We start from the raw sequence: 16,046 nt of genomic DNA on the forward strand, positions 1-16,046 counted from the left end.
AAACAAGGAACATTATTCTCATACAAATCAATAAGATAATTCTATATACACATTCATAAAAAAAATGGAATTTATTACAAAGGATAATCATAAGATATACTTGAATTGTCCTGGACCTCATTTCAGTGATGGGTATATGTTAATGGAATCCTTCTCTGAATACGGGACAAACATATTACTGTAGTGGTAGACCCCAATGTCCAATGATCTTCAATTTATACCGAATATTGACTGTAAAAAAAATGCTAACATTCCAATTTTCAATAACAGTTGACAGCAAATACATTATCACAATAAAAGATAACAAAAACTAAAAGCTCAATAACAGCTAATATTTTCAAAATGATAGATAACAAAGAATTAAATTTCCCCATAACATCATAACAGTTAAACCCCTTGCCCCCCTCTGTAATGGTACCTGCTTTAATCTCTAGCCATACAGATCTACAGAGAAAATGGGTCGGTTAAGTGGGTGTCCCCGGCTATGCGTTTTTTTTTAATTTTTTTTTTTATCGAATTTGGCTTTATTTCAATGTTTCAGACGATTTTTTATTGCCTTTTAAAAAGCCAACCCCAGAATTGCTTAGTGACCCTCCCGTTAAAGTACTAGTCAATAGCTATTGATTAGAGCAGAATCTATTATATCGCCATACAGAACTGGCGAGGCAATGTGTCGGTTAATTGGAGCCCCATGCCCCCCCCCCCCCCCAACCCCCGTGAATGCGTATCATTATATTTTTATATTGTAAATGCTAAATACAAAACCGTAAATATGACTATAGTCTATAGGAATATTTATTTTAGATAAGTTTCTGTGGAAATATATATCAGTGAGTTAAAAACAGACACACATATCCCTTTCATTCTCTTTTACCTTTTAAGTCCCGTTATTTATCTACTATCGATTTATGAGGGTCGTTATAGGGGTTCCTTCATGACCCTTCATGACTAGTAACGGTAAAAATTCGCACCAAATGACGTTTAACGGTAACTTTTGGTGTAAGACGATAAAAAATGTACACGTTCTTTTAGACAATATAAACACCGACTGATTTTGACGTTTTTTCTCTCCAAAAATGATAGTAACGATAATTATTTGAGACCTCTGCACGATAGGTATATATTGAGTCATGACGAATCACGGTTAAATAACATGAATATCAATAATGTGGTCATTTTTGTAAATTTCCTGTTTACAAAACATTAAATTTAACGAAAAACTAAGGATTTCCTTATCCCAGGCATAGATTACCTTAGCCGTATTTCAGGCACAACTTTTTGGAATTTTGGATCCTCAATGCTCTTCAACTTTGTACTTGTTTGGCTTTATAAATATTTTGATATGAGCGTCACTGATGAGTCTTATGTAGACGAAACGAGCGTCTGGCGTACTAAATTATAATCCTGGTAGATCTCTACCTTTGATAACTAATTAAATAACCAATTTGACGCTAAAGGTAGCCGAAAGTGGCTGTTTAATTGACGCCTGACGTGTGACGTTAGAGGGCATTATATTACCCTCATTTATCTATATTATATAATTGTAGTCTTTTATAAAATTCTTAAAAAAATAGTAAAATTCCTATATATATATATTTTTGTTATGACAGACCGTATCATCCATGCTGAAAATAAAGAATATCATATTTCCCATAACGAAAGTAAAAAGTAAACTACGCATGCGTTAATTTCTGAAAAGTTTGCGAAGTGTGGAAGGATATTTTGGTGCTGTTTAAGAACTTTTGTTTTAACTAGGTAAACTACGAATTGGCTAGCCTATACCGTATCACCACTAAAGTATTTTTAAACGAAAAAGTTATTACTAATAGATATTCAATATATAAGATAATGTAAATTATGTTTGTTCTTTTCATTCGTAACGCTAAATTTTCTACTTTCGTTTTCTCCTTGATCCTTAGTAATGATCAGTAATACCGGCCACCTTTATTTGCGTTATATTATGAAAGAAAACAACATAATTTGTAGATATTTCAAATCATTGCCGGATTTAGTGGGGGGGGGGGGGGGGGGGGGGGGCCTCGGGCTCCCCTTTTTGGAAAGAAATTTGCTTGCTTATATTGGGAATCACTGAAGCGTGACTGGCGTAGGCCCCTCTAGGTTAGTCAGTGTGCCCCCACTTTTGAAAATTTCTGGATCCGCTTCTGCAAATGATTAAGAATAAACATGTATACAACTGTTAATTACTACGTACTTTCATTTTCTGTTTCATCACAATCTCGAGGTCCTATAAACATGTAAGTGAGGCTAAATTTGAATTAATAAATTTAAATCCCAACATCCTGAAAATCAAAAAAAAAATTATTCCAAAATACTGAAAGGATGAGTCATGAAATCTGGAGCTTAAAAGGGGGGAAGATTTCAATACTTCAACCTGATGGGTTATTTTCTTTTTTATTGATAGGAGCATTTTTACTATTGTGATCTTGTTTTTCAACAGATTTTTTTTATATATTTTCTTGATCCGTGATCATGGATTTTTTTTTACTGTGAATCGTGATTTACAAAAATCAAACTTGTCAATCGTTATGAGACCCCCCATAAGGCCCGTCACTTATTGATGGGGTTGCGGCTGGGTTTTTTCTGTTTTTTAATGAACATGTAAGAGCGCATGGAATTCAAAAGAGAGAACTTGGTTCTGTATCTGTATGGTTACGTCGTAGCTACCAATTCTGGCTTTAATACAACGGGGTTGATAAAAACACCTACAAAGAAGACAAAAGAAGAAGTCATTGGAACTTCATTGACCTTATCATATATTTTTGATAGTTTTCCTGACCTATTCACATATTTTCAGGCTTGAAAAGGTGACCTATTCCATCAGAACTCCTATCATCTTATATATAGGAACATCCACCCCTCCATCAATGAGGTCATCAATGTGAAGTATGCTGAACTGAAATATTAGAAGTTTAGATGCATTCAATAATTTAAAAAAATAGTGCTGAGTGATAATAATGTGGGGTATATAATCCTAGATAAAATGAAAAGATGAAAAGAGATTATTTTCAGCCAGTTTCTTGAAAATGTTTGTTAGTTTATAGACTTTTCTGTATGTCCCCATAATCAAGGGTAAATGCCAGTAAATGTTTGTAAAATCATTCAATTATAGCTAATCAAAAGCTGTAGGCATTATTTCTTGCCATTACAAATGCAGACAGAAAAAAAACGATTTATTAAAATTATTTCTTGCATTTAGAGCAGTACATTTCGATTACAAGAGAAAAAAAGTAGGGGTCCATATAAATAAATAAACAATAGTATTTCTAATGCCCCAACTTAATTTAGCTTTTTACTCAACTGAATTATTTTGGCAGTGTATTCTTAATGTTATGAATATAACTTCGTCATACTGTGATTAAGGATGTAAATCAAAATGCTATACAAATTACCTCCCCCCTTTTTTACCAGGACCCCCTGTAAAGTTGTACTATATTTTTGTTTTCCTTTGCAAATACTTTCAATCCATGTAATATACTTGATGGTATTGTGGTGCTTAAGCAATTTTTTTATGCTTATCATTAGCAACATTGCATAAACAATGCATTCAATGTTGATGCATTTTTATCTGCTCTGTGCTACTGTATGGCATGCCTTAAATGTTGATGCATTTTTATCTGCTCTGTGCTACTGTATGGCATGCCTTAAATGATGATGACATTCAATATATGACCTAATTAAACACAAGCTACAAATCTTTACACAAGAATCATGTTTATTGTCATGACATAGCGGCTAATATTTTGAACCTGAGTAATACACTTGTATGATAGATAGATAGTTTATTCTCATAAAACCATGCAAGTACAAAGGTTACAGAGAAGTTGAAAAATAATATACATAAAAAACAAAATATGCATTAAAAATGCATAAAATTCAAAACTTTTGATGAGATAACATATTAAAGAATATGTATATAGACTTTTATAGTCAAGTATAAAAGGTAATATTGTATAAAGAAGTCTATGTCTGTGGATATTTCTAGTGATGCAGTATACTTCAATAAATTTAGTCCATGAATTTCTATATTCATATGATATATGATATTGCATTTCAGATAAACGAGAAGACAATAAGCAGATAAGATTTACCAGTTTAAACTAACTGAGATAATGAGTGGTGAATCTGATGAAGAGGAGTTTGAGGATGCCAGAAGTAGAAACTCTGATAGCGATGAAAATGATGACTCTCCGGATATATGGCATGGGCCTGACATGCCTCAAGATACTTATTTAAACCAGGACAATAATACTAAAGTAGACACAGAATTTGTAGCCTATTTAAGCACAGAGCTACCAAAAGAGGAGAATAATCACCCCACAGTACCACCCAAAACTTTTAAACAGAAAAAAAATGCTTTTGAGAAACCAATGGACATGGAAGAGAAAAGAAAGTCAGAAGGAGAGGAACAGAACCAGCCAATGTTAAGATACAAAACCAATGAAGAGGGAAACAATAGTGAGAATAGAATGTCTGTAAAAGACAGGGCCAAAATGTTTGAACAGTCAGAGGAACCATTTCGATCCAAATCTGTGGAATCTAATGCTGAAAACTTATCACCAAGGCAACAGCCTGACCAAGAGAGCCATATAAGCTCTGAGATAGATCGGCCATTCCCATGGCCAAAACAACATACAGGAACACAACCGTCTTCACATTTGGGATGGTGAGTATGTCTTTTAATTTATTTAGAGGACAGTTTTTTTAAGGGTGTATATGTAATTAGTAGTCTGATAGTTATCACTGAGACAATATTACTTCAACTCATTTCTCCTAGAAATATATATAACCTGGGGTTAAGGTACAAATAATTGTTCTATAATTTTGAAAAATGACCTAAAATGATAATAATGTCTTAATATATGTATGAATATACCATACCTACTGACTTAGACTATTATAACCTAATTGTCAGACTAATTGGCTAATATCTTTACAATTTTAATAGGTGTATATGTAACGGTTTATTTCTTCCTCTGTGATATTTTATCCTGAGGATAATTTGTCCCGGTAATTTTTTTCCTGGCATGGTATGTCACAGGTTGATTTTATCCAGAGGAGTGAAAATCTATCTGTGTTATGCGGATAGTATGTTCCGGTATATATTTGCCGTACTTTATTTCATAGAACCGTGTGAAATAGAGTCCCATTAACTACTATGTAAGTTACTCACAATCAATATATACCTGACTATAATTATATAATGTTTCACAGGTAGAACAAATTTGCATAATTTATCAAAGGGAGGTAATTATGAGGAATTTATATTTTAAAGATATTAATATAATATATTTCTGAATCTATTTCATAGTGAAAATTGTCCTTGAATCTTATTTTTTATATATTCATTTATATAAAAAAAAATGACTTACAACTTGATTTAATAAGACAGATAAAATTTCACAGGTAAATACTATCCAGCTGTTAAACATGCTTTTGTTCCAATATATTGGTATGGTATGATTTATCTGATTTCCATATTATCAACATCTACATCTCTGTTCACAGACAAAACTGTTCATATAGTAAAAAATATCATCATAATCAAATTCCTATATTACTGTTAACAGTAGTAATGTAACTTTATTTCTACCTTACTTTTAAATTTAAATTTATATTTGTACTGAGATCTGAAAACAACTCACTTTTACATGTATTTAACTAACATGACTAACCTTATTTAATCATGATATTATTTTCACAATTACGATCTTTGAAATTACTTCTGGTTTTCTTCCCTATGTTTCATGATAATTTTCTTTATAAAAGGATGATATTGACTTGAATATATTAGGAAATTTTTACAATGATAATTTTATGAAATTATTTCCCATTATAATACTTTTTTTTTTTTTAACTATTTCGCTTTAATTCAAATACTGTATTATTATTTTATAGTATTTTTAAAGGATAAGTTTTTTCTAATAACTATTCAATAAGTTAACTACCCAGATAGAATTTTACGGCAAAGGAAAAATTATCCCAGGGAAATATTTTCCTCCGGAAAAAAAATAACAACAACTACTGTGACATTTTTTCCTCCGGATCAAATTTCACCCGGATATAATTTTGCTTTACATATATAGAAAGAATATTTTGAAAGTTAAGGTCAGGAAGACAATGATATAAGATCTACACACATAACTGAAATCTCTTTTATTCATTCCTCATGAGTATTTAAAATTTTAACCTTGACATAGCAGTTCTACATTCTGCTGCCACCCAGCAATTTTTTTCATTTTTCATTTTTATTTTTATTGTTTTCATTATGATTATGAAGGAAATGAAACCTTCTTCCCAGAATCAGTTGGTGTTTTCCTGGCCATTTGAACTTTTGCAAAGTTAGGTCTCTATTTCAACTATTTGTATAAATACAATAGCTATATTGCTTTCAAAGGTAGATTAACAATTGGTTGCTTATATTGGGAATCACTGAAGGATGACTAGAGTGGGCCTCCTCTTAGGCAGTCAGTGGGCCCCCACTTATGAAAATTTCTGGATCTGCAACTGGCTTTCTGTGGCATTGGTAAATAAAGTACCGGTAATAATTAAAAGAGTTAATGTAAAAAATAACATTTTGGTAATATGCATTTTATCTTTTCAAGTCATCACTTGGTCTCCAATGTTGTATGTCATCATGTTCCATCCTATTAAAACAATTTCAAATATCTTCTCCTCTGAAGCTGCTTAATCAATTCAAACCAAACCTTTAAGCTGATCATTAGATCAAGGTCAGCCAAATCTGGTTCCTAATTTTAGGTTATTGCCCCTAAATTGATGATGTAAGGGGAATTTTGCAGTTTTCAGCTATAATCGTGAATATTAATATAGATGAAGAAAAACCGTAAGCAGCAAAATTTTCAGCAAATTAAAGTTAGATCTACAAAGAATTGTTTTAGTGACCAAAATTATCAATTGACCCTCAAGTTATTGTCCTTTTTTCACAATTTGTTCATCAAGTTTGCTTACTATAAAAAATCTTATCCTTTGAAGCTGCTGTAACAATTTAAGCCAAATTTAGGTTTAATCAGAATTGAGTATTTAGTATAATTTGGTGCTTTAATTGCTTGTATTAAAGTCAAGAAACATAGCCACTGAGTAGGGGTAAAATGCGTTGTTTTGCTTTTGAAAAAATTGAAAAGCAAAAAAAACTTTGCTGGAAGACTTAAGCAAAATATTACATGTGAGGGATTTAGGTTCTTGAGAGCCTCTTGTTTTTATATTATTAGCTAATTTTATATTTTTTGATAATAGGCCAGGCACTCCCCCACCAGAGGAAGGAACATATAGCCCTGGCAGACAGTTCTCTCAATACCAAGGTGTTTCAAAAGATACAACAGGTCTCCCCCGTCCAGTTTATAATCCTAAACAAACAGGTCCAAGAGAATTGCAACCAATATCTCCTGAAAAGCCTCATGAATGGAATCAATATGCATATTATGGATATCAACATCAAAATCAACCATGCCATGTTCCACCAGTGGTAGTTGATTCTGATATACCAGTTTTAGGTCAAGAGCAGATAAAGGTTAAACCAGAACACAAGCATGGTTTACCATCTAATAAGACAGAAAATCCTGTCAGACAAGTTCCAACAGAAAAAGGAGAGAAAAAAGGAACACAGCAAAAGAAAGGAGGAGAAAAAACCGGTACACCAATAAAAGAGGATGGTATATATGAAGTTCCCAAAGGGAAACCAGCCGAAGGAAACGACAGTCAAGGTAAATAAATCAATAAAAGATGTGCTCAAAAATAACATGTATGAAGAATTTTACAACTAGAAATAGTAGTCACTCTTTTGAGGTGTTTGATCTTCCTTTATATTAGACTAAAAGTTATCTGGAAATGATAATATTAAATACAATGACATTTTTATGTGCTTATCTTGCCTTTTAAAATAGTTGTTAGACTTAGTTATAAAATATTCATAAGTTCTTAATATTCAGCAAATTATGTAATAAAACCTGTCTAATAAGTTTGTCAGAGATTTTTTTTTACTGAAAAAAATCCATGTACATTATAAATATTGATTATATCTGTTCCTAAGGAGGGGAGGTATACTGCTATCCCTATCTGCATCCATCTGTTGATCTGTCTGTCATGTCTATGAAATTTGTAATCAGACTTTGTTAGCATGCTATGACTTTGAGATAAAGTTCTGTTGCTTTGGTTTTTGTGGGTTTTTTGCTGTGCATGTACTAATTTTGTGTCATGGATGGATGCCCAGTATCCTTTGTTTTTTTTAATAAACCATGTGACACAGATTCAGATTCAAAATTAGCTGATCAACTTCCTGTTTACTAAATACTTTTATATAATGATATTACATGTTTTTTTGAATTTTTATTGTAGATGTAAATGCAGCTGATAAAAAGCCTGGTTCTTCTCAACAGGTAAGTTAAACAGTACTGGTAAGTTTAAAAAAAAATACCTATCAAATTAATGAAATAATTTATTTCCTGGTACTCACCTTTCACTTTACACTCTTTTTTTGCATTTTCATCTGTCCTTCGACTCCTTCCGTTTGGGTTTGTAAGTGCTCTTAAACATATAATTTTTTCAGATTTTTATGAAATTGATATCAGTTTTTATGAATAATCATTAATTGTTTTCTTGGAGTTATTTCCTTTAGAAATGTAGTTTCTTTGGAAAATTGCATATAAGCACTCCAAGGTTGTGAATTCAAATCTTGCACCATGCACGTGCATTCAACTCAAATCTGAATTGATTTGGATTGTCAGTTTTCCTACTTAAGGTCAGTCGGTTTTTTTCTAGGCACTCAGGTTTTCTCCACCAAATAAATACTGACCACCAAGAAAGATAGCTCAATAGTGTTGAAAGTGATGTTAAACACCAACAAATCAATCAATCAATCTATATGTTGTAGAAGCGAGAGAAGTGTTATATATGTGTGTCTGGTATTGACAAAGATGCAAGTACTGAAACAATCATTAATTTGCTGGAAGGAAGAGCCAAAGTTGGTATAATTACTGAACAGTCAGTAAGGGACAAGGAGGATCATGCTGTTTTTGTATTTAAGGATAAGATAGGTAAGATATTATTCTTAGCTCACCTGGGCAACAGGCAATCATGAGGGACAAGGAATATCATGCTGTTGTTGTATTTGAGGATAAGATAGGTAAGATATTATTCTTAGCTCACCTGGGCAACAGGCAATCATGAGGGACAAGGAATATCATGCTGTTGTTGTATTTGAGGATAAGATAGGTAAGATATCATTCTTAGCTCACCTGGGCAACAGTCATAAAACTTTTGCTTGAAGCACAAAAACATCGTGCTCCAAACATGACAGCCTGCATTTTGATTGGCTGCTTTTGGAGTATAAGTACAACAAACTGACTGGAAAATTTTATTTTCCGACCGTGCAAGGGCTGTATAGCCAGTCAAGGTCGTTAAAAACTTCCATATATATAAAGTTTTATGACTGAGAGGAGCTTTTCTCATCACTTGATATTGGTGTTTGTTGTCCACACACTGATAAATGGTGTCATGAAAACAACTGTAAATATCTGATTGTGTAATGGTTGCAAACCATTGTTGAATAGGTAGTTGTATAAATATTGACATAATTTTGACTCTGTTTTAGTTGATTGCCATTTTTTAAATGAAATTTTCTCTGCAACCACCGGGCTGAAAAAAAACTCACACTTAGCAGAAATGTTCATTGAAGAAAATTTAAAGTTTGTCTGATCTGAAAAAAAAATATGTTTGAGGTTTGTTTGATTTGGGGAAACAAGATGGCAACACTTAAAAAGAACAATTTCATGATGGCTGCCAAAACATGTAACTTTCAAAATTATCTGATTTCTACAAAAAAAATGTATATTCAGAGGTAGTTTAACATGTTTGGCAAGATTACAACAAACTTACTATGGTGAACAACCTGTCACAAAGTTTCTATAAATCATCAACCTAAAGAACTATATATATTTATCAAGCTAAGATTTTACAATGTGAAATTTCAATGCGTTATAGTTCGCTCAATAGCTGTTAAGTCAAAGTATTGTATCCAGTTTTATTCTTTTATTACAATTATCTATCAGATAAACTGCAATGTAACATAAAATTGATATATTTTTAGATATAAAAAAACTTACAGAATCATGTAGAAGCAAAAAATATACAAGTATTAATTTGGAATTTGGAGAAGTTGATCCACCAAAGATTCTTATAGCCAGTTCCCAGGATGATAGATTTACAAAAGAAACTTTCAGAAATTATTTAGAGTCCAAAAGGAAAATGTCTGTTAAGAAAGTTTATACAACTGATGAAGAAGGATATGTTTCAGCAAAGTTTGAGGGAAATTCTGGTATGCGTCTTAAAACTTTGTTAATTGAAGCATTTAAAAGAATAATTATTGATATGAATACAATATATTAGGAAAGATCATTTGACTATTGATCCAACAAAGATATCTCTAATGGGGTAGGTGAGGGGGTGGGTAAAGGGCATCAGAAATCCCAAAAGAAAGAAAAATTATAATTTTTGGTCATTGTTTCTTAAAATTTTATAGTGTGGGCCTATGTGACCTGGTGAAATTCCTGGGTCATGTTGGCTCAAGCACTTTTAAAAAACTAAAAAAATGTTATACGGAACACCTGCAAAGTGAATAATAATTACAACATTTTAATAATAACAGAAGGTTTACCCCCTCACCTCACGCAGTTGCTAAAATTGGTGTTTTTGAAGTTCATCCACTCAAATTTCAAACCTCAGGGAATATTTTAAATAATAAGTAGCTTCTCAAAACAGAATTTTAAAAAATGAGAAAATAGGCGGGCCAAAAACAGGCCTTATTGTATCTTGTCCTTTATAAAAATGATAGACTGATGCCGCTGTGTCAACAGTTTAGGTTTAATTTTGATTCATTTGTCACAACATATGTACACTATACTGTACAAATCTAATTCAGTCAGTGCCAACACAATGATTTTCAATTCGCATTCTTGGTCTGAAAGAATTGCACTACACAATCACTGTGTTTTTCTGGTAGCTTGAAGTGTGGCAAAGTTTAATTTTGAATTATTGAATCATAGGATTAAATGTTAACAAATCTTCATTATTAAACTTGTTGGAACCAAATAAGACAGAAAGAGGTCATTATTACATGAAACTGTTGAAATTAAACCATGGATGTTTAAAATCTATTATTATTATTTTTTCAGAAGTTGAAAAAATTCTAGAGGATGCCAATATTAAAATAGGTGGCTTTCAAGTTATTGTTTCACCAATGTATTATTGTGACCATGGGGTGTGTATGAATCACAGTTTGCATAGAGTTTCCATTCCTGCTCCATTCAAACCATCTGTTCCAAATAGTCATATCAAATCTTTCATCATAGAAATTACATCAGTATGTGATGCTAAACTTAAAGCACATCATGGTCGATTGATACAAAAAGATGAAATCCATATTGAATGTACACTTGACCCTAAAAGCAAAGATACCAGAAAGAAAGTTCAAACATGGGAGAAGGACATAAGAAAAGCATGGGAAGAATTTGTTAAAGATTGTGCTCACAAAAAGGAAATACAAATTAACGATGCAATAAAAGAATCATTACTTGAACATATAAACAAAACTAAAATTAGTCATACTTCTGAAAAATTGAAAGTTTTGTTTCATGATGATTCACAACTAAAATTTGTATTTGTTGGTGAATCCAAAATTGTTGAAAACTTCCATAACCAAGTTTCAGCTAAGAAGATAGAAATTCAAAAGAAGTTAGATAGAAAGAATAAAATCACAAGAAAAACAATGAAGAATATAAGTCCATTACACCTTGCTTTATTGAAACCAGTGCTTGATGATCTGAAGTCCTTGGCAGATGATTTTAGCCTTGAAGCAGATGACACTAGTGGACATGTGACCTTGATAGGTGTTCCTGATGATATTAGGTCTGCAGAGGTCAAAATTTATGAGGAAAAAAATGATTTTGAATTTTGGCAAATAGATGATCTTTCCATGAATAAATGTAAACTACTGGAGAAGGACGTGATTCTTCAGACCATTGTGGAGAACATTAGAGATAACCATCTCCATGTTGTTATTGAAGTTATACCACCAGTAGTTAAAGTTTGCACAAATTGTCAGAACAAAAGAAAATTGGTTGAAAAGATAATCAAGGATGAAATAGGAGAGGAAAAAATTGTATTAGATTCAACAAATCAGATTGTGCTCACAATTGATGAATGGACAGACAAAAAGGAGGAAATACAAAATATTTTCAGTGGGACTTGTATTATAGATGATAGTCAAGGTGACAGTATTGTTGTCACTGCTAGGAGTCTGCTTCTTGATGGTATAATGGCGGAATTAAATGATTTCATTGTCAGTCATTCCATATACACTGATACTGTACGAATTCAAGATGATGGAGTCATGAAATATCTGGAAAAGCACTGCAGCAACTGGAAATCAAGTCTAGAATTTGATCAGAGTAAACATGCATTGAAAATGGAATTTAAAAGAAAGATGGCATATCTATCTGGTACCAAAGATGGGATTTCTAAGGCAAAAGAGGAAATAAATGATAAAATCCGACGAATTGGTCAACCAGACCCTCACAGTATATCGAAACCAGGTATTGATTCATTATTTGATAATAAACGCAAGACTTCAAACATACTTGATCAAATAGAAGATGACACAGAGACTATTATATTGGTGGATGAAAACCTCAAGCGTGGAGCAAAACCAAAACAAGTTGATCAAGATAAACAGACAGATGAAGATTTTGTGATGGATTATGCAGCTCAAAATTTCCACAGACAAAGTATGTACCATTCATTGATTCGACAGTTTATGTAATTCCATGGTAGAGTTGCTGAATTTGCTGTAAATTTTCATGTCCCATGGACACCTTCTTCTTTTATTTATGTTTTAATTTTATATCATCTGGATAATTGTTTGAAAAAAAGATAACACATTCTATTCCCACTGCAAGAAAGATGTGCTAATCATATTTTAAGTAAGCAAAAACTTAAAACAAAATTTCAAATCCCTGGCAATGATGGAGCAGATTAATCAAGGTATTGCAGACTTAACTTTGCTTTGGTTACATATTGTGGAAAATCATTTAAATGATTTGCAGATCCCTAATATCTTCCTATTGTAGTATCCAATCTATGTCTGTATTTTATTAGATACTGGAAGAAAAATGCATAGGAAACAGTTTCCACAGAGAGGACATGAAGTGCCTAAGACAGGACCATATGTTTGCAGCAACAAAACTAAAATCACATTGGTGCTGAAGCAGGGCCTAAGCACACAACAGGTAAGTTATTATATATATACATGTATATCTTAAGAAATGTGCATTGATACTGATATAATATACTATGTGATGTATGAACAGTTTTGGGGTATATATATAGTTAGGAATCCCCTTATAAATCTTTCCACCTGCTTTGTGTCTTCCACATAATATTCTGTTGGACTGGAGATATGTATTATACACTCTAACCTGACTTTTATCTTTGATAGTAGAACCTTGTCTGATTAGTGTCCTGTAAAACTTGTGTACTGTAGATCTTAGTTTTACCAACTATTAAAGTATCTTGGGATGGGTTTGAGTCATTTACCAAATATAAAAAAGAAGATGTGGTATGATTGCCAATGCGACAACTATCCACAAAAGACCAAAATGACACAGACATTAACAACTATAGGTCACCGTACGGCCTTCAACAATGAGCAAAGCCCATACCACATAGTCAGCTATAAAAGGTCCCTATAAGACAATGTAAAACAATTCAAACGAGAAAACTAACGGCCTTATTTATGTAAAAAAATGAACGAAAAACAAATATGTAACACATGAACAAACGACAACCACTGAATTACAGGCTCCTGAAGTCAGGTCACTCTAACTTTAACTTTTAACCTAAATTCCTATGATAGTAAAACCTTGTCTGAGTTGTGTTTGGTGCATAAGTTTTGTACTAGACTACTTGCATTGACAAAACTAAATTTGTATGCAGAAACTTCAAACTGACCTTGAATTTAACCTTTAAACCCTATGTCGATAAAACGTTGTTTGATTTGTGTACAGTGCATTAGTTTTGTATTGTTACACTTAGTAACAAGCAATACATATGTTTATTCCTTTTACAAATTGTTGTAAAAAATCCCTATTTCAGGCTGATGTACTTGTCTGTTCCACCAATGCTACGTTAGACTTGATTGGAAAAGCAGGAAGTGACCTTGTCAAAGGCGCAGGTCAAGGTATAGTCCAAGAAATCAAGAGTAAATATACAGGAGGTATTAAACATGGTGATATTGCTGTTCTTCAAGGTCATGGCCTGAGCTGTCAACAAGTTTTTCTTGCCGCTTTACCATCATGGAGAGCTGGTGTTGAAAAGGTATCTAGCTTGAATATATTTATATAGTTCTCTAATTTGCCTTAATTTGTACTTGAGTAATTAAAATGCTTTCATGAATATTTGTTTAGTGATTCTTGACATAATGTTACAGTGAAAACATGATTTGAGGTAACATATGTTTTCCACTATCTTTTTTTAATGCATAGTTTAAGATTTTGAAAATAAGTTTCTTTTGTTGCATCACTTAGCCATACATAATTATACATGTATATATAGTATTTACTGGTACTTAGCACCATTAAGAATGTCTAGCGTGACTTACACCACTTCAGAGCAGTGTGAGTGAGCATGCACATTAATCCAAATGCAAGCTATAATGAGGCCTGAGAAAAGAAACTGATGGAAACCATAAACTATGTCAGACTCCAGTGGAAGGCTGCATGAACAATTTCAGTTTAATTTTCAATTTGATAAAAAAAAAATGTATTCTTTCAAAACTGAAAAAGTAATTTCAGTACATCATTTCTTTTTAGACTCTGCAGGATAGCTTGAATGCTTGTTTACAGAATGCCTCTGGTTACAAGTCAATAGTTCTACCTGCCATGGGAACTGGTGCTCTGGGTTATCCTCGTGACAAAGTAGCAGAATTGATGTATTCAACAGTCTGTGAATTTGATAAGACAGGAAGTAATTTAAAGGATGTGAGATTTTTGTGTTTTGATGATGACACAATTAAGGTAAATGAATTGTCTTATAATGTTATTTAGTACCATTATGTTAAGAACTGTACAAAACAAAAATTATCTTTTATTTTATTTGCATTTTTATCCGGATTTTTGTGACAAAATTGTCGGTTATTGATTTGGGGATGCTCGGCGGGCGGCAATCAAATGTTGTCCGTGCATTAACTCATGAACCCTTCAACCAAAGCTTTTAAAATTTTAATATGTTGTTACTGACAACTAAATGAAGATCAATCAATAATGGCGATTTTGACTTTTACCGTTCAGGAGTTATGGTTCTTGAAAGATTGAAAATTGGTGTTTCCAGTCCTGTCCTTAATTTTCTCATGAAACATTCAACCAAAGCTTTTCAAATTCTAATACGTTGTTACTGATGACAAAATAGAGGTCAAGTTCAATAATGATGATTTTGACTCTTACCGTTCAGTAGTTATGGTTCTTGAAAGATCGTAAAATGGCGTTTCCAGTCATGTCCTTGCATTTACGCATGAACTGTTCTACCAAAGCTTCCCAAATTTTAATATGTTGTTACTGATGACTAAATGGAGGTCAAATTTAATAATGACGATTTTTCTTTTACTGTTCAGGATTTATGGTTCTTGAAAGATTGAAAAATGGTGTTTCCAGTTATGTCTGTGCATTTCCTCATGAACCATTCAACCAAAGCTTTTCAAATTTTAATATGTTGTTACTGATTACAAAATAGAGGTCAAGTTCAATAATGACGATTTTGACTTTTACCATTCAGGAGTTATGGTTCTTGAAAGATCGTAAAATGGTGTTTCCATTCACGTTGTTGCATTTACTCACGAACCATTCAATCTAAGCTTTTCAAATTTTAATATGTTGATACTGATGACAAACTAGAGGTCAAATTTGATATTGACGATTTCCACTTTCACCAATCATCAGTAATGGTTCTTGTGATATTGCCAGGAC

The 16,046-nt window shown here is 32.4% G+C and overlaps 1 protein-coding gene across 1 annotated transcript in view; it reads left to right on the forward strand.

Moving 5' to 3' along the window:
• Positions 1-1,709: 1,709 nt before the first annotated feature.
• The window catches only part of LOC134714633 (protein mono-ADP-ribosyltransferase PARP14-like), a 40,212-nt gene continuing 25,875 nt past the window's right edge, over positions 1,710-16,046 (forward strand). The window contains exons 1-10 of the mRNA XM_063576034.1: positions 1,710-1,755; positions 4,076-4,684; positions 7,273-7,739; positions 8,371-8,411; positions 8,906-9,068; positions 10,121-10,348; positions 11,205-12,815; positions 13,186-13,316; positions 14,182-14,403; positions 14,898-15,101. Of these exons, the coding sequence (XP_063432104.1) occupies positions 4,131-4,684; positions 7,273-7,739; positions 8,371-8,411; positions 8,906-9,068; positions 10,121-10,348; positions 11,205-12,815; positions 13,186-13,316; positions 14,182-14,403; positions 14,898-15,101 (3,621 nt within the window). The 5' untranslated portion in view covers positions 1,710-1,755; positions 4,076-4,130. The remainder of the gene's footprint in view (positions 1,756-4,075; positions 4,685-7,272; positions 7,740-8,370; positions 8,412-8,905; positions 9,069-10,120; positions 10,349-11,204; positions 12,816-13,185; positions 13,317-14,181; positions 14,404-14,897; positions 15,102-16,046) is intronic.

This window comes from Mytilus trossulus, chromosome 4 (assembly GCF_036588685.1).
Source record: "Mytilus trossulus isolate FHL-02 chromosome 4, PNRI_Mtr1.1.1.hap1, whole genome shotgun sequence".
In the NCBI taxonomy this organism is placed as follows: Eukaryota; Metazoa; Mollusca; class Bivalvia; order Mytilida; family Mytilidae; genus Mytilus; species Mytilus trossulus.